General features: G+C 38.1%; 1 protein-coding gene across 3 annotated transcripts in view; it reads left to right on the top strand.

Moving 5' to 3' along the window:
* The window catches only part of GRIP1 (glutamate receptor interacting protein 1), a 379,487-nt gene that overhangs the window by 236,250 nt on the left and 117,580 nt on the right, over positions 1-25,657 (top strand). For all 3 annotated transcript variants that reach the window (XM_040637235.1, XM_040637234.1, XM_008684380.2), the window contains exons 4-7: positions 1,945-2,090; positions 9,282-9,365; positions 13,704-13,779; positions 15,835-15,980. In XM_040637235.1, coding sequence (XP_040493169.1) covers positions 1,945-2,090; positions 9,282-9,365; positions 13,704-13,779; positions 15,835-15,980 — 452 coding nt within the window. The remainder of the gene's footprint in view (positions 1-1,944; positions 2,091-9,281; positions 9,366-13,703; positions 13,780-15,834; positions 15,981-25,657) is intronic.

The following is a 25,657-nucleotide window of genomic DNA, read 5'->3' as shown; positions in this document are numbered from 1 at the left end:
GGGAGCAACCAGGCCCTCAGAAGACCTGCATTTTAAAACGCCTGTGTGGCTCTCGTCCCCAAATATGCCGCTGAACAGCAGAGAGGCTGCGGTGGGAATGAGACACTCCGGTCATGGAGCAGATGACCCATATCATGTGCCTGCGGCAACCTGCGGTGGGGGGAAGTGGTAAGCCTGGAGGAGTAGGGAGGCCAGCCCCAAGTGTCAAGTAACAATTCTGCTTGTCCCACATCATCTCTGCTTTCATACTTGGCGGGAGCTTCCCTTTCATCAGGACAAAGATGAGGCTTCCAAACGGATAGAAAGCTTAGATGAAGAGGTCTCGTTGTGTCCTTATTCTGATGAACGGCAAATTGCACTAGTCATGGCCAAAGGCAGAAAGTCCTGCATGCTGGGTACAGGTGGGCTCGCTTTACAGACCGAGTCACCAAGTACTTCAGATGGGATGGTCAGGTTTCATTACAAGTGAGGTTCACGTGTCTTAAATCCTGGACACCGATAGTCTTGCCCACATAATCACAAATTAAGTTTTAGAGTTCTTGCTTTATAAAGCAGCATCAAAAATAGTGATTATTTTGGATGATCAGCCTATTTGTACAATATATAAGCTTCATCCAATTGATTGCTTCATTATCTGAGGGACTGTTTATAAAATAGGCTGATGTCAACACAAGCACCTTAATCTCCTTTTTTCAGAAGGAGAGAGACTTCTTTCCACACCCACAGCCTCCTTTATTTTATAACAGTCATGGCCAATCTGTGAGGCTAGGGCTTCATATGTCTCCAGAACTTTTTCCTACGTAGCCCTGAAGCGAGAGTAAATAGGCGGGAAATGCAATCTTCAGTTGTATTGATGGTGTAATTAAAAGCTCTCTTGTGCCAGTCACATGATCAGTGACCAACTCTTCATTGTTTAAGGCACTACCATTTTACAAGTAGTGACCTAAATTAATTAAGGATAAGATCCCTGCCCTAAGGGGGCTTGTAATTTACTAGAGGAGATAGGTATAAAAAGCGTGAAAAGCTTGGGAGCAGTAACAGCATTGCCTAACAGCAGAAAGCCACAACGTGGGCATTGTCACGGGGCATGAAGTGGTTAAGTTGTCTGCGGGAGGAGGGACGGCATGGACTGCAGGCTGCAGCAGATAAGGAGAGCTCACCAAAGAGGAATGATTAGAGCTGGACTTCTATAAAATTAATGCATTAGGTGTTTCTGGTTGGGGACGGACTATTATTGAAGATCCTCATCCGTGATGCACATTTTAAGTACTGTCTTTGGTCTCACTGCCAGCTCTTGCCTTAGGAGCCAAGTCTGTCTGAACCCTTCAAAGCAGCCACAGTTCTATTACGGTGTCGGAAAGAGGTGAGAATGGTACTGAGACCCGGTGCTTTCATTGTGATTTGTTCTCTCTCTTTTCTTACCAGGCCTGCTGTAAGCAATAAATAGCAGAATGAGCTGACCCTTTCCTTAGCCCTCAACAAACTCCCAGGGAAGATATTGAGAGCTAGGAAATGTCCAGGAGGCAGGCAGCAAAAATGAGAGAGAATAAAAAGAATTTGAGAAAGTCCTGGCGTGCCAAGATCTGGGTCATCTGTTCCTAGAGAACCAGCTCTTTATGGGCAGAGCAACCGAACAACCACCAAAACCCTCTTTATTTTGTTTTGTGGTCTCTTTAAAAATAAGAGGCAAAGGGTTAGGAAAAAATCGGCGACCACAGCAGATCCAGTAGCAGCGTTCAAAGTACCCCGGTGAGCAGGAGAGGGATGGCTGGATCTCTCATGCACCTTCACCTGTATCCTACTCCCGGGGCCCGGCCACAGCCTCGGAGGCTCCTGCCACACAGGCCTTCGGGGGTTGCGTGCATTTTCACGAAGGGAAAGTGGAAAACACAGTGAGGCCTGTAGAGAGGACGGGTCGCTGAAGGGACGTTGCCTGTTTTGCAGAAGTGATCAGCTGGACGTGGGTGACTACATCAAAGCAGTGAATGGGATCAACCTGGCCAAATTCCGCCATGATGAGATCATCAGCTTGCTGAAGAATGTCGGCGAAAGAGTGGTCCTCGAAGTCGAGTATGAGCTGCCACCAGTCTGTAAGTAATCACAACTCAGGGGCAGAACAGCTGGGCCACATTTTTGCCTAAAACAATGAGTTCTCCGTTTTTCCCCCCTTTTGCCAACATCGTCTCATTATGGGAATGACAGAGCATGGTTTCTTGATATTCAGGAATTATTTGAATTGATAAACCTCTAGCCCACTCCAGAAGAGTTAAAAAGAGCACGGATAACAATAAAGTTATATAGGATTTGTGTTCCATTAAGGTGATCTACATACATCATATTTGCCACTTAAGCTATTTTTATAAACAGTCAACATATTTATAAGTTCCGTGCATTAACTTCCATCCAGGCTTCGTCCTTAGTGACTAGGGTTAGGAAAAGCGTGTTTAATGTGTTTTATGTTGATTCTTGTATAGTTATGTTAATTTCTGAAACATGAAAATAGATTCAAAACACATTATCATCAAGTAACAATAATAGTAATAGAACCACACATTTTCAGAGCTTACTAAATGTCCAGCATTATAAGGAACCTGACGTGCACGGATACACTTAATCCTCACCATAAGGGGAGTCAGCATAGCTGAGCTGAACTTCGATGTGTCATAGGTTTAAATCCCAGCTTCCCTTTACTAACTGCATGCCTTTGAGAAAATCACGTGAGTTTTCTGTGTCACAGTTTCCATATCTGGGTAATGGGCATAATATTCGTTCCTACCCATAGATCTGTTGTGAGGATTAAATGAGTTAGTGTTTGTAATGCAATGAGAACAGTGCCTGGCACTCTAACAATTTTTTATAAATAATAAATACACAGATCAATCAGCACTACAAGACAGGCATTGTTATCATTTTATTCTCATTTTACAGAGGCTTAAGTTAAGCATCTTTCCCAAATAAACAGGCAGCAAAGTCAGGATGTGAACCCAGGCTCCCTGACTCGAAGGTCCATACGTTTATTCATTGTGCTATATACATATGCTACGGGGTTACCGCCGTCCTGCCCCAGCACCATCTCTCCTGTTAATAAGCTATTAACATGGATGCTACCCTGAGAAAGCTCTTTGCTTTTCTCTACCAGTGAGAACTCAGGTTGAATATTAATAACTGATAATAACTCGTTTGTTCAGCAATGACTTCTTGAACATTCGCTACAATCCAGCCACTACTCTGTACATTCTGATAGGGGAAGACAGATAACAAAACAAGACCACAATAGAGAAGTAAACTAGATAGTAGGAATGCTAGTGGTCATGACTGCTATGGGAAAAAGAAACAGGAGAGGGACTGGGAGTTCTGGCAGAGGGGTAGGATTGCCATTTTGAATAGGGTGATTAGGAACAGCTTCACAGAGAGAGTGACATTAGCCGATGACTTGAAGGAGGTGAAAAAGGTGACTGTGTGGATTTCCGGGGGAAGAGGACTGCAGAAAGAGAAACAGCCAGCGCTGAGATCAAAGGCAGGAATATACTGGGGTTGTGGGAGAAGCATTAAGAAGGGTGATTTGGCTGGAGCAGAGTGAGCATGAAGAAAAGTAGGAGAGGAGGTCAGACACGTGAAGGATGAGGTACGTCTGTAGGCCACTGGAAGGACCTTAAATGTTACTCTGAATGATAGAGGATGGCATTGTATGATTTGGGGCAAAGGAGGGACATGATCTAATTTCTATTTTCAAAGGCTCCCTCTGGCTGCTGTGTTGAGAAGACAAGCAGTGGCAAGGGGAGACGCTGGGAGTCCAGGTTGGGGGTGGGGGCGCTGTTGCAGTGATCCAGGTGAGGGATGGCGGGGGAGATGGGAAAAAGCAATTACATCCTTGATCACTTCGAAGGTAGAGCCGACAGGCCTTCCTGATAGATTTGATGTGGGTTGTGCCGAAATAGAGGAGTCAAGGACCACCTGAGATTTTGAGGATTTTGAGCCTGAGCCTCTTTGTGCCATTAATGGAGGGTGGGCAAGAATGTGGACAGAGCAGATTTGTGAGATCAGAAGCTCATTGTTTGAAATGCTACCGTGGAGGTATCTACTTGACGTGCAGAAAGGCAATGTCAAGAAAAGAACTGCAGATGGGGTTGGGAGAAAGATCTGAGCTGGAAGTGCACACGTACAGCAGTGGGAACGTAGAAGGGGTTTGAAGCTTTGGCGCCAGACGAGGGCACTCGGGGAGTGAGTGTATATGACCAATCATGAGTGCTTATTCTTAACATAAAATCCAACACCAAAAATATAATGGTGTTTTTATAACAACATCCATTGAAGTCTGTGTTCAACAACCTTGCTCTAACATTTTTCACTTTCAGCAAGGGTAGGCAGTAGAATCGAGCACTGAGAGCTTAGACCATGTCATTGGTTAAATGTCAGTTTTCCCCTTCTGTGATCTTGAGCATGTTGTTTAAGTTGTCTGAGCCTTAGCTTTCTCATCTGTAAAATGGCTATAGAAGGTGTAGAATTTTTGTAAGAATTCAAGGCTATAATCATGTATTTAGATTATCATCATGTACTTAGTAAACCATAGTGCCTGTTAGCCATTATTACCATTTTTTTCCAGTTGCTTCTGTCTTTTATTTTTTAAATTACTTTCCATTAGCCAACATATAGTATTACAATGAAAGTACTGTGTTTTCTTGAACTTAAAAAGAGTCCATTTGTTTTGAAATCATTATCTCGAACCATCGCCAAGGAGTTAAGAGAATCCAGATATCTAGAGCTAACGCCCTTTGATTAACTATTTTTATTCCACTGGGGATGTAAATATCAATAAAACACAACCTCTTCCTAAAAAGAACTCTTAGAATAGCTGTCCAGTGCAAGGCCAATGGTAGAGATTTCCCGATTTAGGGGTTATCTAGAACTAGGGGTTTCAGAGGACTTGAAGGAGGTTATGCAGGTCCAGTAAGAAGAGGAACATTTTAGGCAGAGGGTCCAGCAAGGAAAGTAAGACCAGAGCCCAGTGCACAGGTTTGAACCACAAACAGCCTGGAGTTGCTGACGCACAAAGGGAAAGTGAAGACCTGGAGGGGGATAAGGCCAGCGAGGTAAACAGGAACAAAATGGTGGAGGGCCTTGGAAGCCATACTGGTGGAGCTTGGATATTATCAGGTGAGCAGTAAGGAGCCTTTAATGGCTTTAATTTAAAGCCAAAGAACATCATCATCATCAGATTTGAGTTTTTAGAGTTATCATTTTAGGGAGCCACATGGAGAATAGATAAGAAGCTATAAGCCCAAAGGTGTTATAATTTTCCAAAAGCGAGGTGACATCCTGAATAAATATAGCTTTAGTAAAGTTAAAGAGGCGAGCGTAGGCATCAGACATAGTCAGGGGTTAAAACCTATCCCGACTTGGCGATTATACCAGCTTTTCCTTCCTCATGCATTAAAGCTGTCGGGAAAAGGGGAAGAATATTTTTAAAAACAAAAGTGTGAACTTGATGGTAGAAATCAGATAGAAGAGATCTGTTCTCCGCGGATTATCTCTGTCTCTATTATGTTTGGATAAATTAATAAGATCTTTGAGTTCAGGGAGGTTGAAGGGATTAATAAGCATCCCCTTCGCTGAGCTCAGACAGCTAGCAGGAGCAGGCTGCTGCCGTGAAGCCCTGGGGAGAGAGCTGATTGCTGAGAGATAAGCCGCCCGAGGCGTGACTGGTAACTCTCTCAAGGATCACTGCAATTTGAGGCTCCACCCCCCCCAGAGGCCAGAAGGAAGTAGAGGAAGGGGACGCGTGTGCCTGCATCTGCGTGTATGTGATCTAATCGAGAAGACTGGAACTTGGACCTTGAGCAAACCACTTACCTTTTACAAGATTCAGATTCTTTATGAAAATGGAATGGTTGACCTACATGAGCTCTGACGTTCTTTTTGACTTTAAAATTGTGTGGTGTTTCGAGACTGTATTTAGAAAGGCTATTACCAATCCGTATCTTAGGTATTTATGTATTAAATTTGGTCCAGAGCACTGCCTTCCTATTTTTCGGTGACATAACCCCTAAAGGATTTTGAAATATTACATAATCCTCATTCATTTTTTTAGTTAGCACCTAACATTCTTTATCATGAGCTTAAATCGTTGGAGAGGTTGTAGTTTCTAGCATAATGTTTTTGTCTTTAAATGGTGTTTCCATTCAGACCTTGGAGCTACATATTTACTTCATTTCTTTTGTGGAAAACGTCTGCCGCCGCCTCTGATTGGCAAAGGCAGTCCTGACTGTTAAACCATCAGCTAAATCAGACTAACTTTCTATCCGAAAAGGTCCTTCTTTAATTCAAATAAATGTGTTAAAGCATGTCCCTGTCCTGGCCTCCTTACTTCTCAATTCCAATTCTAAGAGAGACAGACAGGTACCCAGGGAACGCTCTTCCTATGACAATGGTAGAGGAAAAACAGGACAAGCCCGACCACCTGAGCATGTTTCCAACCTCTGCTTACATCTCTTAACATCCCATTGGCCAAAGCAAGTCACACGGAAGCCCAACATAATGAGATGATGAGGAGGGAAAGTATCCAACTCCTATTCTGCTGTTGAGGTAGAAGTTGGGGAGGCAGGGAGTAGTACATAATTTAGAAAAATCTAATCTACCATAGTAAAATAATACGGTTTCACATGGGGAAACAAGGTACAACAGTACAACAACTTTTGCGTTGCGAAATTCATTTCAACCTAGCCCTTTTGCGTACTGGATTTGATTCTTTGGGGAAGCCCCGTTTTGGATCGATATGTCCACGTATGCAAATGTAAAGTAATGAATAAAATTCACATGGCACTATAGGGTGTCCAGCTAGTGATTATGAAAATCCATTCACCAAGATCCAGTCATGCAAATAAAAATTATGAAGACAAAATCTATTTCATTAAGTATATCAAAATGTAGTGAACATTCACATTATTTTTGTAAATGATAAACAGCAAGGTGGGCAATCTAAAGCTGTAGATAATCTTAAAAGTCTTTATATTGACTCTAGATTTGATTGCAAGATTTTGTGGTCAGCAAGATTTAGCTCTAACAAAGTGAAAATTACAGTGCCTTTCATTACCAGAACAGACACCCAGCCAACAAGGACAGGTGGCCCAGAATTAGAATTTGGTTGTATATAATTGAAAGTTGATTTAATGATTAAGTGAAATAATATTTGTAAGCCACTCTGCAGATTTCCTGGCACACAGTAGATGCTCATTAATTATTTCTCCCCATATCTTTTCCTTTCCTTTCTGTTTGTTCCAGTAGAGCAAAAAGATCATGTTCTTAACCAATTACTTCAAGTGGCTTGTTGGGTCACGGAAATAAGAAAACATTTGGTTTGAACTCAATTTTTTTTTTCATTTAATTAAAACTGTACCTCAACACTTTCGGCTATTTTTATGTACTGTTCCTAGCTGATTAAAATGAACTGAAATTCCCCTGATAGCAAGAATATGACATTTAATTAAATCAGCAGTATACCAAAACATTTGTTCAGCTGTACGTTTATGTTGTTTTTCAGCAGATCCAAGTTCATGTTGTACTTTATATCCCATCCGGATGGGTGCAGTTTTGTGAATTTAACTGTGTACTTTTCATAATCATGTTTATTCCTTTGAGGATTCAGAATTTCTGATAATTAAAAGTAATTGTAATTAATGCTAAGTTAAAATTACTTTCTATTTCTGTAAGTGGTAAGAAACGTTCTTTAAAAAGATGCAATTAAATTCTGTCTATAGAATCTATACCTATATTTATTCTATCCATATAATTCTTGTTGATAATTTTATTTTTTTAACGGTTTATCTATTTATTAGAGAGAGAGCATGCACACGAGTAGGGGGAGGGGCAGAGGGAGAGAATCTCAAGGAGATTCCAGGCCGAGCACCCAACCCAACTCGGGGTTCAATCCCATGACCCATGAGATCATCACCTGAGCTGAAACCAAGAGTTGGAGGCCTAACCAACTGAGCCACCCAGGTGCCCCTCTTGTTGATAGTTTTATTAATAAACTTTTCAAGACCTAAAGCATTGTAAAAAGTGTGCCATTGATCATAAATACAGCATTAGATAATTATCATTGTACAAATTCAAGATAAGGATCTTAGACCATCAAATTCTACTGTTTGCAAATTCTTTTGTCTCTCTGAATAAAAACATCCCTGCCTTCATAACAGTGAAATATTAATTTGTGGGAAATCTGTTTGTTTTTTTAATTCAGCAATGGTGTATTATATAACCAGAATTACTCCCACTTTCCTGAAAACAATCCCGCAGAAGAATTTAGTTACTGGGGCGCCTGGGTGGCACAGCGGTTAAGCGTCTGCCTTCGGCTCAGGGCGTGATCCCGGCATTGTGGGATCAAGCCCCATATCAGGCTCCTTTGCTATGAGCCTGCTTCTTCTTCTCCCACTCCCCCTCTTGTGTTCCCTCTCTCGCTGGCTGTCTCTATCTCTGTCAAATAGATAAATAAAATCTTTAAAAAAAAGAATTTAGTTACTATACCTTCTTGCGACTTATACCCTGTGTTACACACATATACTGTGTGTCATATTAATTAGATATATCAACTTGGTCATGCAATTTTATTTTGTGAAATAGAAGCAATAAGCAGGCAAACACAACATACACATGATGCTATCAAGTAAAATTAAGTAAATCTGTATTTTATTAGACAGCAGGGATATTCCGAATGTACATAGAAGATTTTTTGCCCTCCAAGTTTGATTTGGGTTGTCTTTGTTAATTGCTATGCACCATGTCAGAAGATCTCTCTGCATCAGCCTAATCTGTTAATGGTAATTTGAGAGTAACACTTTTTCTTCCTGTACTAGCTGCAACAATAAATATAAGTACATCAATTATTTCAAGTTCTACAAAAATCCTATCATTTTTACATTTTACAAAGGGGAAATAATTCTATTGATTATATGAAGATTGTCCCTCCTGTTATATAGAGTTTTAACAATGTCATTGTTATGTTCCCCCTATAAGCTGGCCACATAAGAAGAAAGGAAGTACCTATGATTTTGATTCCACTGGGCTTAAGCCTAAATCACTTATGCAGACAACTATTTTATGGCATTCGTATGACAGTCCAAGTATTTTTTCTAACACTGTCTTTGAAAATAAATTATCGCCCTTTGATTACTCATAACAAGAATTACTTGCAACAGGAATCTGTAGTGTCTTATGCCTCATCAAAAAAAATGGAAATGTTCTCACGATGTAAGACTTACATTTCTCTCTCTCTTCTCTGCATTCAGCTGTTCAAGGATCAAGTGTTATTTTCCGAACGGTGGAGGTCACATTACATAAAGAAGGCAATACCTTTGGTTTTGTAATACGAGGTAGGTGGTGGCTAGAAAATATGAACCATCAGATATTCTTGGAAAATTCGTCTATGAAATATTAAGCATGAACTAGAAAGTCATCCAAACAACAACAACAACAGATGTTTCTAATGCAAATATTTTAATATTTGCACCCATCTTTTTAAAAAGAAAAGCAATGAGTGGGAATCAGAGTGCAATTCAAATGACCTAGGCTTGTTTTCAGCCCATGAAGGCAGAGCAGGCAGTCACTGTTTATAAACCTTGTCAGTTCATTTGACCTACTGATTTACCACTTTTCAACATGTGTTTTGCTTTCCCTTTATATTTTTCTATATCTCCGAGTCAAAAATATTGATGACTATGGCTTGATTTGATTTAATACAGTAGCATTAAGCAACTTTGTTTAAATTATTTTCTCCTGAAATACATTTTGTTATTGTAACTTTCTAAAAATGGATTGAAGATAATTTAATCCCTTGGAACCTACGTGCATCAGCTTAATTTTATTATGGGAGGACATTAATCATAAAGATTTCGGGTGACTCCAGCTTGTCTATAAAACCATTAATTCTGAGCTGTAATTCTGGCTTTTAATATTTTATTTTTCTTATTAGCTGTTTCACACCTTAAAGAGTACAGATAAACAACTCATAATTCCTAGTGTGATAATAAAATTCAGTAGGGAACTATGTAGGCCTCAAGGAATTTTTTTAACATTTCACATTACTTGATTTTTTTTTTGTTTTTACCTATTATATTTTATATTTCACCAGGGTCAAAATTTTACCCAAATCATTAAAACATTAGTTAAAATTAACTAAGCACCTTAATAAACATACATACATCAAGGAATAAAAGAAATGTGTTCACTTATATAGACTTGTCTTAAATGACTAAGCTTTAAACATTAGATTCCATTCCATGCCAATTTTCTAGCAAATCAATCAGATATTTATTAAGGACATGTCAACATGTCAGCAGAGGGCCAAGTACTAGGGAGCCATAAGACAGCTCCCTATCTGCAGGGAATTACAATCCAGTGAATTTAAGACATTAGTTGATAAAGTACCCAGGTGAGCGGTAGAGAAAATGGAAAATGAGGAACTCACTGAGTGATTTAGACCAGCAATTATTACCTTTTTCTGACCAGCTCCTATTTTTAGGTGGAGCACTTTACCTTAATCATTTACCTTAACCATTCCCACATTTCTGTATAAAAGACCTAGATGAATATAATAAAGTCGGTATACAAGTAATTTTGGCTCAGCGGGTGGTAGATACAAATCTGTTTTGGCAATATAGGTATGATAGAGAGACACACTGGAGTTACATGCCCACAAGCCTAATTATTGAAAAGCTGCAGTAAAAAATACCCTGGTGCAAATATTCATTACTAGTTGCTGTCTGGTTAATCAATAACAAATCAAATTGCTAATGAAAGAGCTAAAACAACAGTAATTTATCATTAGGAACAAAAGAAATTATGGAAGCATTTGAAATCTACAACCACCTCAAGACAACCGGTGATATAGTGTCAACAAAACATCCGTCCCACCATTGGCAGGAATTTCAAATATCTGTATGGGCATGCCGAATAAGAGTTTTCTACTATAAGCCTAGAATACTACCTGGTAACATCTTAGGTGCTTAATAAATAAGTGAATACATAATTGAATGTTGCCTGGATTTGTGTGGACATAGGCTTCTTAGTGTTACACTGATTTTCAAACCTAAGTAATAATGAACGGATTTTAGTTTATGAATACCACATTTTTGTAGGCCTTAAAAACTTCCTTAGTGTACATTAGTTGAACATACAAGTTTGTGGCAATTTGCACCATTTTTCATGAGAATCAAATAAAGCATTTGTATTTTTAGATTAGTTTGAGGCCCACCTGAAGGGTCTTCCATGCTCGAAAGGTGGCCCCCATCCCTCCCTTCAGAATCTCATTTAATCACAAAAAGAGTTCAGAATGAGAAAGTGCTGTGGGTTAATGTTATCACGGCAGAGAAGACATCATGGCATCGATGGAATTTGAGCTAAACTTATTTCGGTGAGAACACCAGGACTTTCAGGAAGGAGGAGGGCAGTATCACAGATGGAGCACATTCATTTAGTATTGTTGAATTTCTTCTTAACCATGGGTGTTGGAACAGTAATTTATCATTAGGAACAAAAATGGGTGTTAGAGTGGGTGTTGGAACAATAAAAGAGACTTTTACCTGATGAATGGAATTGCATTTCTAATGCTATATGTCACAGGTTCTAAAACCTTGACCTGACTCCTACAGAACCTGGAACCTGTAGAATGAAAAAATGATGTTCTGGCCTGAATCTTGCAGAGTTAAATTTGAGTTCATTGCCTTGCCACCAAGCTAAGGAAGATGGCTTGGAATAATAGGGAAAGCACTCTGCCACTAAGTTCCTTTTCTCTTTGAGCAAGGAAACTTTCTCTATCAGTCATTCTCACCTAGAAAATGGTAGATAAGGTCTACTCATCTAATACATGGAACCCAATATTCAGATTTGGTCTGCATTGTGGCCCTGACATTGATATTTTTAAAAAGCATTCCAGGTGAGTGATGTTAACGTGCAGCCAGGATTGAGAATACCACCGGTCTCTGAGTGGTCTCTGTTTTGCTTTGCAGCTCCAAATGTCTAGACCCTAAGTAAATCACGAGCTAAATTTGGTTCGTTATTTCAAATACTGATAAAATGTCACATATTGAGAAATTTAGAGCTCCATCACCCTTTGCCATGCATTCACTGTTACGGATTTAAATGTAGAACGGATCAAAATTGTGGCAAGTTTTGTACTGTCTTCAGCCCCCATCCTTTTCTAAATCAACATCCCTTCAGGAGAAAACAAATCTGTCTTTTTGTGATCACCTTGAAAAAGAGAAATTACGTAACAGTATTTATATAAATATGGGTAAGTATGTGCTGTAATTTATTGTCATGATTTTCATTTTAAGATGGTTTTCTGAGGAAGTTGTGAATTTCCTATCGTAAGTAAGGAGGAATTTGAAAGAAGCCATCAAACTGAGGGAAAAAGTGAGATACTGAAATGGAGCTTTTATCAATCAGCCAGACTGAATAAATCATTTGTAATAGAAGTGAGCAGAAAGAAAGCATTTGCCTTCATCAGGAACACTGAATGCCTTTTGATTTTTTCTTTGAGGCTTGATTCTTTAAGTTGACCTCTCTACCTGTTCCAAGTTTGGGAAATGCCAGTCTGTCCTACCAGGCAGGCATTAGGGAAGGAATATTTGATGGTAATGTTTATACTTATCAGGTACTGGCAAACTAGGGACCTCCAGGTGGGCAGCCAGGATGGTGTATACAAAGAAATCAGGTCAGATGCGGAATAGTTTAAGAAGGTGGAGATGTCCAGCCTGAAGATGAGACTTTGCAGGTGTGTATAATCACTGTTTCCAACTTTCAGAAAATGTTTCTTATAGTAGAGAGCATCCATTTTTGTTTCACTGCTCTAAATAATAGAACAAGGACCACGAGATGAAAGTCGAAGGAAGATAGATATCAGATGAGTAATGAGAAAGAAGCTTCTGACACCCCTATGTGTCCAACTGTGAAATGGGCTCCTCCCATCTAATAAGTAGGCCATCTGGTGGGTCTCCAGGAGAGGTCGGGAAAGTACAGATTATGGAGGTTTTACAAAGGGGTCCTGGATTTAGAAGAGAATTTGTAGTAAATTACCTTCCGTCTTGAAGTTTCTCTGTTTCCAAGAATTCTTGAGCAGAAATTGTCCTCATACAGAATTAAAATCTCCATTTAAGCATTGCAGTTGTTTTGAAATAGTCTGTCAAATTTGCCGCCAATTTTTTGAACAGCCCAACTTTAATGGAATGCACTTTGGCCACTTGAATTTTTTCCTTTCTTATTTTAGATACTTACATACTTTTTCCCTCTTCAGTTTTTGCTTCCTTTATATCAGGTTGTAGACCTACTCCCCTGTATTATAGCCCAGGTTCATTGGCCCCAAGTATACCCACCTGCACTTTGTTCATAACTGGCTGTTGTTCTAATTAGGCAAGTACTTATAAGGCTCTTGTGACACTAGTTGTTAAATATTTTCTATATCGCCCCTGAATACACCCATGTATTAATTGAGAGGTGGAGACATTGTGACTCCAAAAGCACATTCTATATAAAATGAATAAGATTTTTGGAAAAAATTTACACGTTTTCCTCTACACATCAACAAAATGTACTTTAGTTTCTCAGCTGGCATTTTGTAAGTAAGTGATTCTTTTAACAAAAGCATTGCTAAGCTGTATTTCTTTCTTTCTTTGCTAAGCTGTATTTCTTTCTTTCTTTCTTTTTTTTGCTAGGGGGAGCACATGATGATAGAAATAAATCTCGTCCGGTTGTAATAACATGCGTTCGTCCTGGAGGACCTGCTGACAGGTAAACTTTGTCTCTCTGTGTCACTATCCAAGTAGATTAAACGAAGCTGGGGAAAGCAAATATGTTGGAATGTGAAAACTGACATTGTTTGGGCTGTGGAATCAGAAGAAAGGAGGTTTGACTCCAGACTCAACACTTACCTACCCTACGTGTTTGTCAAGTGACTTAACAGTTCTGAGCTCACTTTCCTCCGCTGTAAAATGTAGATAACATTCCCTGCCTTTCAAGGTCTTCAGTTTTATCAAAGACTAGCTAGTGCCTTGCGGGGACCTATCATGCAGTAGATACTTAATAAAAGGTAGCTGGCTTTTTTAAGGCAGGCGCTTTACAGCGTCATCTCCAATTGCTAATCTCCTAACCTGGGAAGATAGGTGGTAGCGTTTTGATTGTTACTATTATCCACATTGTTATGACTATTACTACCTTTTGATAATGATTATGTATGTCAGAATGGAAGTGACTTTTAATAAAAGGGAAGGAGCATTGTCCGTGTCTAGAACTATCTCTTCCTTACTAAATGGAATATTTGAAAGGGTAGCTGCTTCAGTTTTCACATCATAACCATGGTGTGGGGGAGGGTCCTCATTAAACTCACAACTTAGCTGTCTCGGGAGATACTTGTCTTTGTATTAATTTCCCACAGCAAAAGTCGATTCCATAAAGGCAGGGGACCACAACTTCTGCCATTCGATATTGTTGAGGGCTCGGAGAAAACTGTCCTGATTACCCCTGACTCTGCACTATGTTTCAAACCAGAATACAATTTTTAAACCTTCTCTTATGCAGTAGAAATAGTAATAATACGTATTATTAATTGAGCACTTAACCATGTGCCCGGAAATGTATTCAGTGCTTGGCAGACATTATTTTATTGTATCCTCACCACTGCCTACTCAATGAAGTATTTTTTATCCACATTTACAGGTGACAAAACTGAGGTGCAGTATGGTTAAGTGACTGGCCAGCTAGCTTATACATGGAAGAACTAGGATAGGAATTCAAAACTCATGCTGTTAGCTTACTTATGAAGATATTGGTTTCTCCCCTGTGCTATGGTCTGTTTGCCTTTGCGGAAGATAATACAAAGTCAAAATTTTCACAGACGTCTTACCTTTTGCCTTGCCCTTGCTTCTCTTGTGAATTATTCTTCCAGAAGTCAATAAGAATATTCCCGTTCCTTAGTCACATTTAGGTTGGGGTTGACAAAAATGTCAGGAGCAGGCCACTAGTTTGTCAGCAACATATAACTGAATTAATTTAGGATGAAATGGAATCTAAAAATTTAAGATAAAAATCTAGAATCAAAATTCTTAGAGTTGTCTAGGTGAAGGATATTTAAGAGATTTTTATCCTTTCAGATCCTAAACTTGTAAGCCCCCCATTTGGTTTTCTCATCTCCATGACCCTCTCTAAGGCAGGGAGGTTATGATCTGCAAGGCTCCTTGGCTATATTGTAGTGGTGTCCCTAACGTCCTGAGGCATCTTCTTCCAGTGCCTTCCGTGTCTGTGGTCACAGCAGAAAGAATAGCATTTCCCTGTCTCATAGGGAATATGAGACTGAATCAATTTAATGATTGCCAAAATGGCCTGATAAATCAATAGGGAAATGTATAGACTGGGGAAATTTTTCACCAGTGCTCCCCGTCCCGCTTGGGTTCACTGGTAATAAATTGAACGGAATCAGCAGGCTTTTCTGCTCACCTGGCTTTGGAAAAATAAGTAAATGCTACTTTCTGGGCTCTAATAAAATCAATTTTCGATATTTCAGCAAAAACCTAAAAAAGGGAAAGTGTGGATTTAGTACTTTTGCTCCCCAAGAGTTAAGTGTGGGTGACTTGGGGGTTGACTGATGTGCACTTATTTCTTTATTACTGACCGTCATATTGTAGCAAATTTCTGTTCAGGGTTAGCTCTTTCCTTTCCTACTATCACACTCAATGCTTAAAAGGAAATGCAAATAGGATGGGTGGCCCAACGTGCTTCGGCTAAGTGACTGTTAATGCTAAACCCCATTATGTTACGCTAATGAAGACCGTGTCTCTGTTCTCCCTTCAGAGAGGGCACCATCAAACCTGGTGACAGGTTGCTCAGTGTGGATGGAATTCGGCTTCTCGGAACCACGCATGCTGAAGCCATGAGTATTCTTAAACAGTGTGGACAAGAAGCAACACTGCTGATAGAATATGATGTCTCAGTGATGGGTATGTCAGGGTCCTGGGGTGGTTCTCACTAAGCTCTGGGTCGTGTCATTGTCCATCCCCGATAAACCACTCTGGCTTAAGAACGGCCTGTTCTGTCCTCCCGCAGCAGACAGATTTCATCAGTACTCTGTCATTACTCTGTTGGGTTCAGGAAGAGGTGAGTGGTACTTTGCAGCGATTTAGAGTTCTTGTGTCAATAGCTTCTATAATAAGGTCCTGTTCTGTCAGAGTGTTTCACCTCGCTATCAGTTCTTCGGTGTGGATTACCCTTTGGCAGCAAAGTATTTTCCCCGCCAAATCACAAAAATAGTATTATTACCTTAAGGGCTGGTTCTTTGTCTTTTACTACACTGAGACTGAGAAAAATAGGGGATTTCTTTCTTTCCTGTAACTTCACAGTAGGAATCTCGCTAATCAGAGTCAATTGAAATTTACCACTCATTTTATCATTAGATTTAGGAAGAAAGAAAGAAAAGGGGACATGGAGAATCATTGATTAAAATCAAAATACTGTTGAGTGTAGTATTTTTTTTTAAATAGAGTTGACACACAATGTTACATTAGCTTCAGGTGTACAGCATAGCGATTTGACAAGTTCATATGTAATGCTCTGCTCACCCCGAGTGTAGCTACCATCTGTCGCCATGCAACACTATTACAGTACCTTTGACTATATTACCTTTGCTGTGTCTTTCATTCCCATGACCTATTCATTCCATAACTGGAAACCTGTATCTCCCACTCCCTTCACCCATTTTGCCCGGCCCCCCACCCTTTTCCCCTCTGGTAACCATCAGTTTGTTCTCTGTATTTATAGGCCTGATTCTGCTTTTTTTTGTTTATTCATTTGTTCGCTTTTTTTAGATTCCACATATGAATGAACTCACATGGTATTTGCCTTTCTCAGTCTGACTTATTTCCCATAGCATAATACCCACTAGGTCCGTCCATGTTGTCTCAAATGGCACTATCTCATCCTTTTTTATGGCTGTATCATGTAACATACCTTCCTTATCTATTCATCAATCAGTGGACACTTAGGTTGCTTCCATATCTTAGCTATTGTAAGTAATGCTGCAATAAACATAAAGGTGCATGTATCTTTTCAAGTTAGTGTTTTTGTTTTCTTTAGGTAAAAACCCAATAGTAGAATTATTGGACCATGTGGTATTGCAATTTGTAATTTTTTGAAGAACTCCCATACCAAAGCACCAATTTACATTCCCACCCATGGTGCATGAGGGTTCTTTTTCTTCTACATCCTCACCAACACGTGTTATTTCTTGTCATTTTTATTTTAGTCATTCTGACAGGTGTAAGGTGATATTTCATTGTGGTTTTGATTTGCATTTCCCTAGTGATTAGTGACATCAAGCATCTTTTCATGTATCTGTTTCTATCTGAATGTCTACTATGGAGAAATGTCTACTCAGTTCTTCTGCCCATTTTTAATTGGATTGTTTGTTTTTTTGGTGTTGAGTTATGTAAGTTCTTCATACATTTTGGATATTAACCCTTTATCAGATATATCGTTTGCAAATCTTCTCCCATTTAGTAGGTAGCCTTTTTGTTTTGTTGATGGTTTCCTTTGCTGTGTAAAAGCTTTTTATTTTGATGTAGTCCCAATAGTTTATTTTTGTTTATGTTTCCCTTGCCTTGGGAGACATATCTAGCAAAATGTACTGTAGTATTCTTTCTTTCAATAATGATTCCAATAGAAATTAATTCTATTTCTATCCTCACAACGATGGTAAAACTTGGAAGATATTCTCATCTGGCTTTTAAATGTTACAAGAGAGCCAAAGTTTTGTATAATCTTAACTAAGGCAGAAAATTATGAGATAATGGATTGGAACTTAAAATTGAAGCTAAATCATGTTGTAAGTACTCCTTAAAATTATCAGACATGATTATCTGGCTGGATTTTTCCAGTAAGTTTTATACTGGTGAAATGTAGCAGAGGATAAAAGATTTATTCTTCATCTGCAAACTCCCTTATTTCCCACTCTGTATAATTCATGTAGAACAGTGTTGCTTGAAAGTGTTAATATGTCTACTGGCCTGTTATGTTTTAATGAGGTATGAGGTTTCTTAAAAGGTTCAAAGTATGAGATTTAAGGAGTTCTTAGCAGAATAAATGGTATGACATGCCCTTGACATGGAAAATTTAGAAATAAATGAACTTTTCTCCCTCATCTACCTTTCTCTTGTATCCTTTCCCTCCTTTTCTTTTTCTTTCTCTTTTGTTATATGGTTTTGAATTAGATTTGGAGTTAGGTGATTTGGGCTCTGTTTTCACTCCACTGATTTCTAGCTGTTATTTTGGACCATGTTACTTATTTCCCTGTGCCTCAGTTACCTCATTTGTCAAATGGGGACTAGCAATGCCTATTTTAAAGGTAGCTGTGAGTTAAAATTAAATTATACAGTAAAATATACTTTAAATGATGATACAATATATTATTAACATTAAAATTAAAACAGATATTTAACATATTTAATCATTCATTCAGTCCACAAATATTTATTGAGGTAAGTGGCAGGTATCAAAAATACAGGAATACTGGGGCGCCTGCGTGGCTCAGTCGTTAGGCGTCTGCCTTTGGCTCAGGGCGTGATCCCGGCGTTCTGGGATCGAGCCCCACATCAGGCTTCTCTGCTAGGAGTCTGCTTCTTCCTCTCCCACTCCCCCTGCCTGTGTTCCCTCTCTCACTGGCTGTCTCTTTCTGTGAAATAAATAAATAAAATCTTAAAAAAAAAATAAATACAGGAATACTGTAAACAAAACAGACCTGGTCTTGCCCTTATGAAGCTTGCAATAGATGGGGAGGTCAGACAGTAAACAAGAACCTGATCAAACAGACACTCATGAAGTGTGATCATTACCTGCTATAAAGGGTATGAACTGGATTCTGTGATAAGGACTAAAGGAAGGTACAGGTAAGAGTTAGCAGATGCCAATAGGGTAGTCAGTGAAAAGATGATGGGTGGGCTAAAACCTAAAGGCTTGAAACGAACCAGATCCCAAACTGAAGACAACAATAGCCTGTAAGGCCTGAGCACTCTACCTCAAAGAGACAAGGGCTCTCCCATGGGGATGGACACCACTTAAGAAGAAGTTCCTCCATGTTCCATTATTGCCAGAGTCAGGAGGGGAAGGGGTGACCCATCTGTCTGCCTTCACCCCAATTCACACATTCTGAATGATGTTGGGTAGTTTCCACACCTCAGAGTTCTCAAATAGCCCCCTAATTTAGGGAAGGAAACACGTTAAAAAGTCTCTGAGTTGCTAGATAGAAGATCAGTATACTAAAATCAGTTGCATTTCTTTATACCAGCCAAAACCAGAAAGTTAGAACTTTAAGATACCATTTATAATAGCAATAAAAAGGAATAAAGACAACAAAAGTTATGTGTACCCATTAAATAGATATATACATATAGATATAGGCATATACATTAAAAAATACTTAAATGAAGACCTGTGTCACATTATTGAATGGGAAGTCTTAATATCTAAGAGATGTCATTTCTCTCAAATGCCTCCATGAATTCAATTCTATTCAAAATCTTAAAAGGATCTTTGGGGGGACCTTAATAAGCTATTTCTAAAATGTACGTGGAGTAAGAAAAGCGGGAGGGTGAAAAGAACCAAAATGTTTTTGAAACAATAGGAAAGCAGACAAACTTGTTCTACCCATTATCAAGACTCATTCTAAAATGATGCCATTAAGTCTATGCAATATTAGCCATGGGATAATAAAGAGATCAATGGAAGAGAATGGAATACCTAGGAACAAACCACTGTGGATAAGGAAGGAGAGGTGTAGTCACATCTGTGGGGAAGGTTGAACTAGGCAGCATGTGATGCTGGGTCAATTAGTTAGCCACATGGGCAAAATTCGATTAAATTCCTACTTCATACCCCACTCAAAAATAAATACTGTGTTTGCATAATCATTTCCCAAAAAAGTGTTCTTACAAATAACTGGAATGAATATCCTTTTACCCAAATCTTTGTCTATATTTCTGATTTCATAAAAGTATGTAGTTCTTACTTAAATATTTGACACATCATTCTAAATTGTCCTTCAGAAATGTTACAGTATTTTATATTACTACCAGCAATATTTTAAGTGTACCTATCTCACCAGAGCTAGTCAACATTGGATATTATCACTTTTAATATATCTGATTTGTTAAGTGAAAATTGCATTTATGTTCTAATTTACTGTTAAAAAATGTCTAGTGCCCGTGACTATTTTTTCATATGAACACTAGCCAATTTCATTTTTTATTGTATGCTTATGTCCTTTATTCATTTTTCTATTGGATATGCTCTTAAATTTTTTATTGGCTTGTATAAACTATATATTAAAGACATTCATCCTTACCAGTTTTTTGAAAACCTTTGTCAATAGTGTATTTCCCCTTTTTAACATATAGAAGTTTTTTTTCTTTTTTCCTTTTTTTTTGATTCAGCATTTTTCTTAGAATTTAAATATTTTTTCTAAACAGTTACCTAATATCCCAATCATTTAATAAAGACTCTATCACATATCCACTGATTTTTAATTTGTTTAATCATACATTAAATTATTAAATATACTAACTTCTACATCTGAGCTAGTTGTTCTGATCTCTGTATCTAGTTTCACACAAGAATTCAGGATCAGACTTTTGAATTGAAGTCTTAGCATAAAAGCTCTTATTACCATAAAAGGACACACATTTATATTTGAAAAAATTATTTATCTGTATACTATATCTATTGTATTATTCTAAGCTTTGTTAAGTATATAGCAAATGAGCAAACTTTGATTTGGGTTTTTCAATTTCTCTTTTTTTTTTTTTCAATTTCTTTTTAAATTCCTTTTTCTCGGGGCGCCTGGGTGGCACAGCAGTTAAGCGTCTGCCTTCAGCTCAGGGCGTGATCCCGGCGTTCTGGGATCGAGCCCCACATTAGGCTCCTCCGCTGGGAGCCTGCTTCTTCCTCTCCCACTCCCCCTGCTTGTGTTCCCTCTCTCTCTGGCTGTCTCTATCCTGTCGAATAAATAAATGAAAAAAAAAATTTTTTTTTAATAAATAAATAAATAAATTCCTTTTTCTCTCTTTTCTTCTTTTCACCTCTCTTGTACCCACTTGCTTACTCTCTCACTTTTCTCTCCCACTCTGTTCCTCACCGTCAATCTTCGGTTCTTCCTCCTTTCCTTTCCAGCCACCCAGTTCTTTTTTATATTCTGTTCTCAGTTTCTCACTTGTCAGTACTACTCTATTCTAATTGTCTTACTTGGATGTTTTTCTAGTATTCCCTGTAGTCATTCTCTTTTTATCTCTGTTTGTCTTTCTTGCTTTTTTCCTTTCCTGTTCTCCTAATTTGGGTTAAGATAGGATTAGGTAACCACAAGGTCAAATAATGGAGAGTGACAATTTGAGGAAAGGGAAGTAAAAATGGTGCCTTAGAATATGGGATACTTTCAGTTAGAATTGTTCGTCAAATATTAATGGAAACTTTCTTTTATAACAAAAAACACATTTTCCTTTTTTTGTAATACTTTTTCTTTTGCAACTTTTGGAGCTTTTCTTCCTCAAAAGGAATAAAATGAGTTTTTACACAACACAGCCTGTTTGCTCTAAGAGGCCCAATTACCATTTCAAACTCTTTGTAAGTCAAATTTCCATTAAAAAATAGTTTACCACTCTGTTTTTTTGTGAAAAAAATTCTAACATTCAGAGAATTCATATTTGATAAGCCAAAAAAATTAATTTTATCAAATGTTTAACAGGATATGAGCAGAAAAGATTTTTTAATAGGAAAATATTCAGTCAACCAGAATTTTGGTACCAAAGACACTGATATTTTCTTTGTTGAATATAAGAATTAAACATGTTCTATAACCCTTATGAGTCTAGGTCAGTCACTGGCCTGAAGATTATCAATTCTTTTTATACATAATATATTCACCAAATCCTAATGGAAAATGTGTTGAGATAGGCATTAGATTATATCGATTACTATTTTGTACTTTTTACTAATCTCCCTTGAAGCCAGACTCAATTACTTCATTTCTTTATATTACCTTTTCCTTCCCTAAAATAAGAATAATGATATTTACCCTATTCGGCTCATTAAGATACTAAAGTCCTCAATAATTAAACATTTAAAACAGAAAGACATTCATTTTTAAAGGAAGCTAGGAACTAGGAAGTATTTAGAAATACAAAGAAAATAAGTTTAGGAAAGAATGTATAAAACTCAAAGTTTATGGGCCTCCAGATACCTTCCTATCACTCTTAGATAAAGCTAAATAGATGCAAAAAAATGCAATAGAAAACTTAAGGTCTTAAGTTGAGAAAATGAGGGGCAATAGCTCAACTGTATACGAGGACACCATCATGTACAAATAGCAGAAACCCAGTGTAACCTAGCGTCAGGAGGGAATTTATTAGTCTACAAAAGTCAGGAGTCCAAGGTGTATCCTGGCTTCAAACACAAGTTCAGTAATGTCATAGGCACTCTGTCTGTCCAGTTTCCTTGCCCAGAAAAAGCTCCCCTTACCTTATGATAAGATGGCCCAGCAGCCACAAGTCTACATTATCTTGAAAGCTTATGATGCCAGAGAAAAAAAATGAGACTGGATCACCCCTAAAAGATCCTTAGTGACTTAGCTTGAAGCAAGTGCTGACCATTACACTAATCACTATGTCCAGGGATATAATATACTCTTTGCTCTTTTGGTAGGGGAAGCAGGAATATATGTTGAACAGCCCCAAACGAATGAGACAGAAAAATGGCGCTTCCCCAAAGCAGATGGTGTTGACATAATGAGAGTAATAGACTCCCTTTTGAGGACATATTTTAATGTTAAGTATTATAGTCCCACTAACAGGAGTTAATATTCCCTCTAATATGAGAGTTTCCTTTCACATCCTCCCAGCACTTGGTATTCTCAGTCTGTTCCATGCTAACTCTTCTGATGGATGTGTAGTGGTACCCCACTTTAAGTTTAATGTACATTGCCTTGATGAATAACCATGTGGAGTACCTTTTCATTTGCCGGTGGGACATACTTGTTGCATTGATTTTACTTTTAGTACTTTTTTATTTATATACTATTAAAAGTATGACACATTGTATCTTAGAAGAGTGTATCTATAATCATAGATATCAGTACTGAATTTATTTATTTATATACTATTAAAAGTACACAGATTATTTCTAAGTAAGTATGTGTGTGTGTATGCATACAACCATAAATCTCAACCTTGGAATCAGATATGTTTTTCAGTAAAGCTCAGAATATAAATGTCAGTGAATTCAGTAGTCTATTTAGGAAAACTGTTGAAGCTATAGATTTTATTAATCAAATTGAATGTAGTTTGTGTTAAAATTTTAAGAAAAATGTATTGAAATAAGGAAGACTGTGAGAAGAATAGGTTTAGGGGAAAAACTGAGTTCAGTTTTGGGTATGTTATGTTTGAGATGTCTGTCTATCGTCTAAGTGATGTGTGGAGTGTGCCGTTGGGTATTTAAGCCTGGATTTCACTGCAGAGTTTAGGGCAGGTGATATGAATTTTTAAGTCAACAGCACAGAGATGGATCTTAAAACCATGAGGCACTGTAGGGGAATGAGACAGAGGAGAGGACTAAGCTCTGGGGCTCTCCAGAAGTGACAAGCCACAGGTGAGGAGAGTAAAGAGGAACCTGTAGAATAAGTTGAGAAAGGGCATCCAGCGATGGAGATGGAGAACCAAGGTTGAGTGTTGAGTCACAGAGGATAGATTTTTCCTTTGCAAAATGGTGGTGATTGTACTAACACACTCACAAATTGCTGTGAGAAGCAAAAGGATTAATATATATGCAGTGTTTGGCACATAATATGTGCCTAGTAAATATGACAACTGGATCTGAGAGTTCTGCTATTGGAAACCAAGTAACTTAAAATGCATGGAGAGCATGAACATCTGAAAACAATGACTTCATTAAATGTAGTGTCTTCTGAAGTCAAACAGACTTGGGTGAGTCTTGGCTCTCTGTTGACCTTGGACAAGTTATTGAGCCTCTCCAAGTCTCAACCTTCCTATCTCTAAAATAAGGATGGTAATAACACTTGTACAAAGGCTTGATGGAAAGATTGAGTGAATGTATGTAAAGTGCTTACCATAACTAAACTAAACTATTATTGAATCCTGGGAAATTAAAGTTGACTATTTCCATGCTCCACTTCCCTAAAATGAACCTCAGGTCTCCCATTATTACCCTGATTAAGAAGCAGCTGAAGCTTTATGCTGTGATAACACTGAGTCATTGATAAAAAGAATATTTGAGAAATAATGTGTTCTGGATCATTTTATTTTCTAAAATTCATCAAAACACTTCTTTTGCCTAAAACTTTTCTTAAAATATTTCTAAAATATGTTTCCAATAATGTACTTAAAATTAAAGATACTTGCGTCTTTGGGAGAGGAGCACACAGTTATCTCAAGGACATTGTTCTGAATATCAATCTTTAGATCAGTATTACAGAGTCAAGAGATTTAAAAGATTATATCAAATCTGTACTGACATAATTTATTCAGGATTTTTAAAAATTATAAGATCCTCTAATAATTATTTATTTTATAACTTTCCTCTTTCTTCCATGGGAAGTGCTGTGGAGAGCCATCAGTTAATATGGATTTCTTGTTGGCCATATTAAACAAGGCTCTCTGTAGTATAATTTAAATAAGATTTCTTACTAAGAAACAGTAATCATTATCATTTTAGTAGTTGTCAACTGTAACCAACAAATTGTTGTAGTTGATAATAAGATGGAAAGATACTAAAATGTTTTCTCAAATACTGTGTATTTTCCTGCTGTTGTGCCTAATATCTACTATTCCCATGCATAGATCTTTCAAAAATATACTGTCCATGTAGAAATATTCCCAAATTAAATCCACCCCCTTCCCTGATCCTACTCTTATTTAGTTCACTCAATTTCTCTCATTTTCTCTCCCTTTCGAACCCCACTAGCAAATGTCTTAGGAAATGTCCTAAGATTTAGACATACAGAAGCCTAGAGGAGGATGTAAAATTCCATCTAGTTTGTTCTACCATATTCATCTATTGAATGATATTGGATTGGATTTTGTCATTGGATTTTAGTCCTATATTAATGTGTTGTCATTGGATTTTAGTCCTATATTAGTATTAGCCATCGCCAGGTAGCAAAATCTTAGTATTAACTAGTACTAGGGAGCAAAGTATCACAAACTAGTGGCTTAAAACTACAACTGTTTGCCATCTCACATGTTTGGCAGAGTAGTAGGGATAAGAGCTGAGATGCTCAACCTAACTCAGCACAGCCCCGTCTCGGTCCCTCTCCTCTGAGCCACTCTTGGTTCCCCATTCTGCTCCCTGCTCGGCCTGCTTCCTCATGCTTATTACACCCTGATTCTTTCCTTGGGCTTGGCAGATATGGACATTGAAAGCTCATCCTGAGTAAGTTAGTTTTTAGTTTCTGGGTCTCTAAAGTAACGTGGATAGTCTGATTTTAGTGTAAGAGGTACTCATTCACATTTTTAAGTAACTCAGTAATGCTAACGTAAGAATAGAAAATACCGTAGAATACCAGTCAGTTCACTCCTTCTAGGAGTTTAGTGTCATATTAGGTACTAAGGAGATGGGTAGTGGT

The sequence above is a fragment of the Ursus maritimus genome, unplaced genomic scaffold (genome assembly GCF_017311325.1).
Source record: "Ursus maritimus isolate PB19 unplaced genomic scaffold, ASM1731132v1 scaffold_21, whole genome shotgun sequence".
Classification (NCBI taxonomy): domain Eukaryota; kingdom Metazoa; phylum Chordata; class Mammalia; order Carnivora; family Ursidae; genus Ursus; species Ursus maritimus.
The sequence above is the reverse complement of the archived record's forward strand: the minus strand, read 5'-3'. Positions and strand labels throughout refer to the sequence as shown.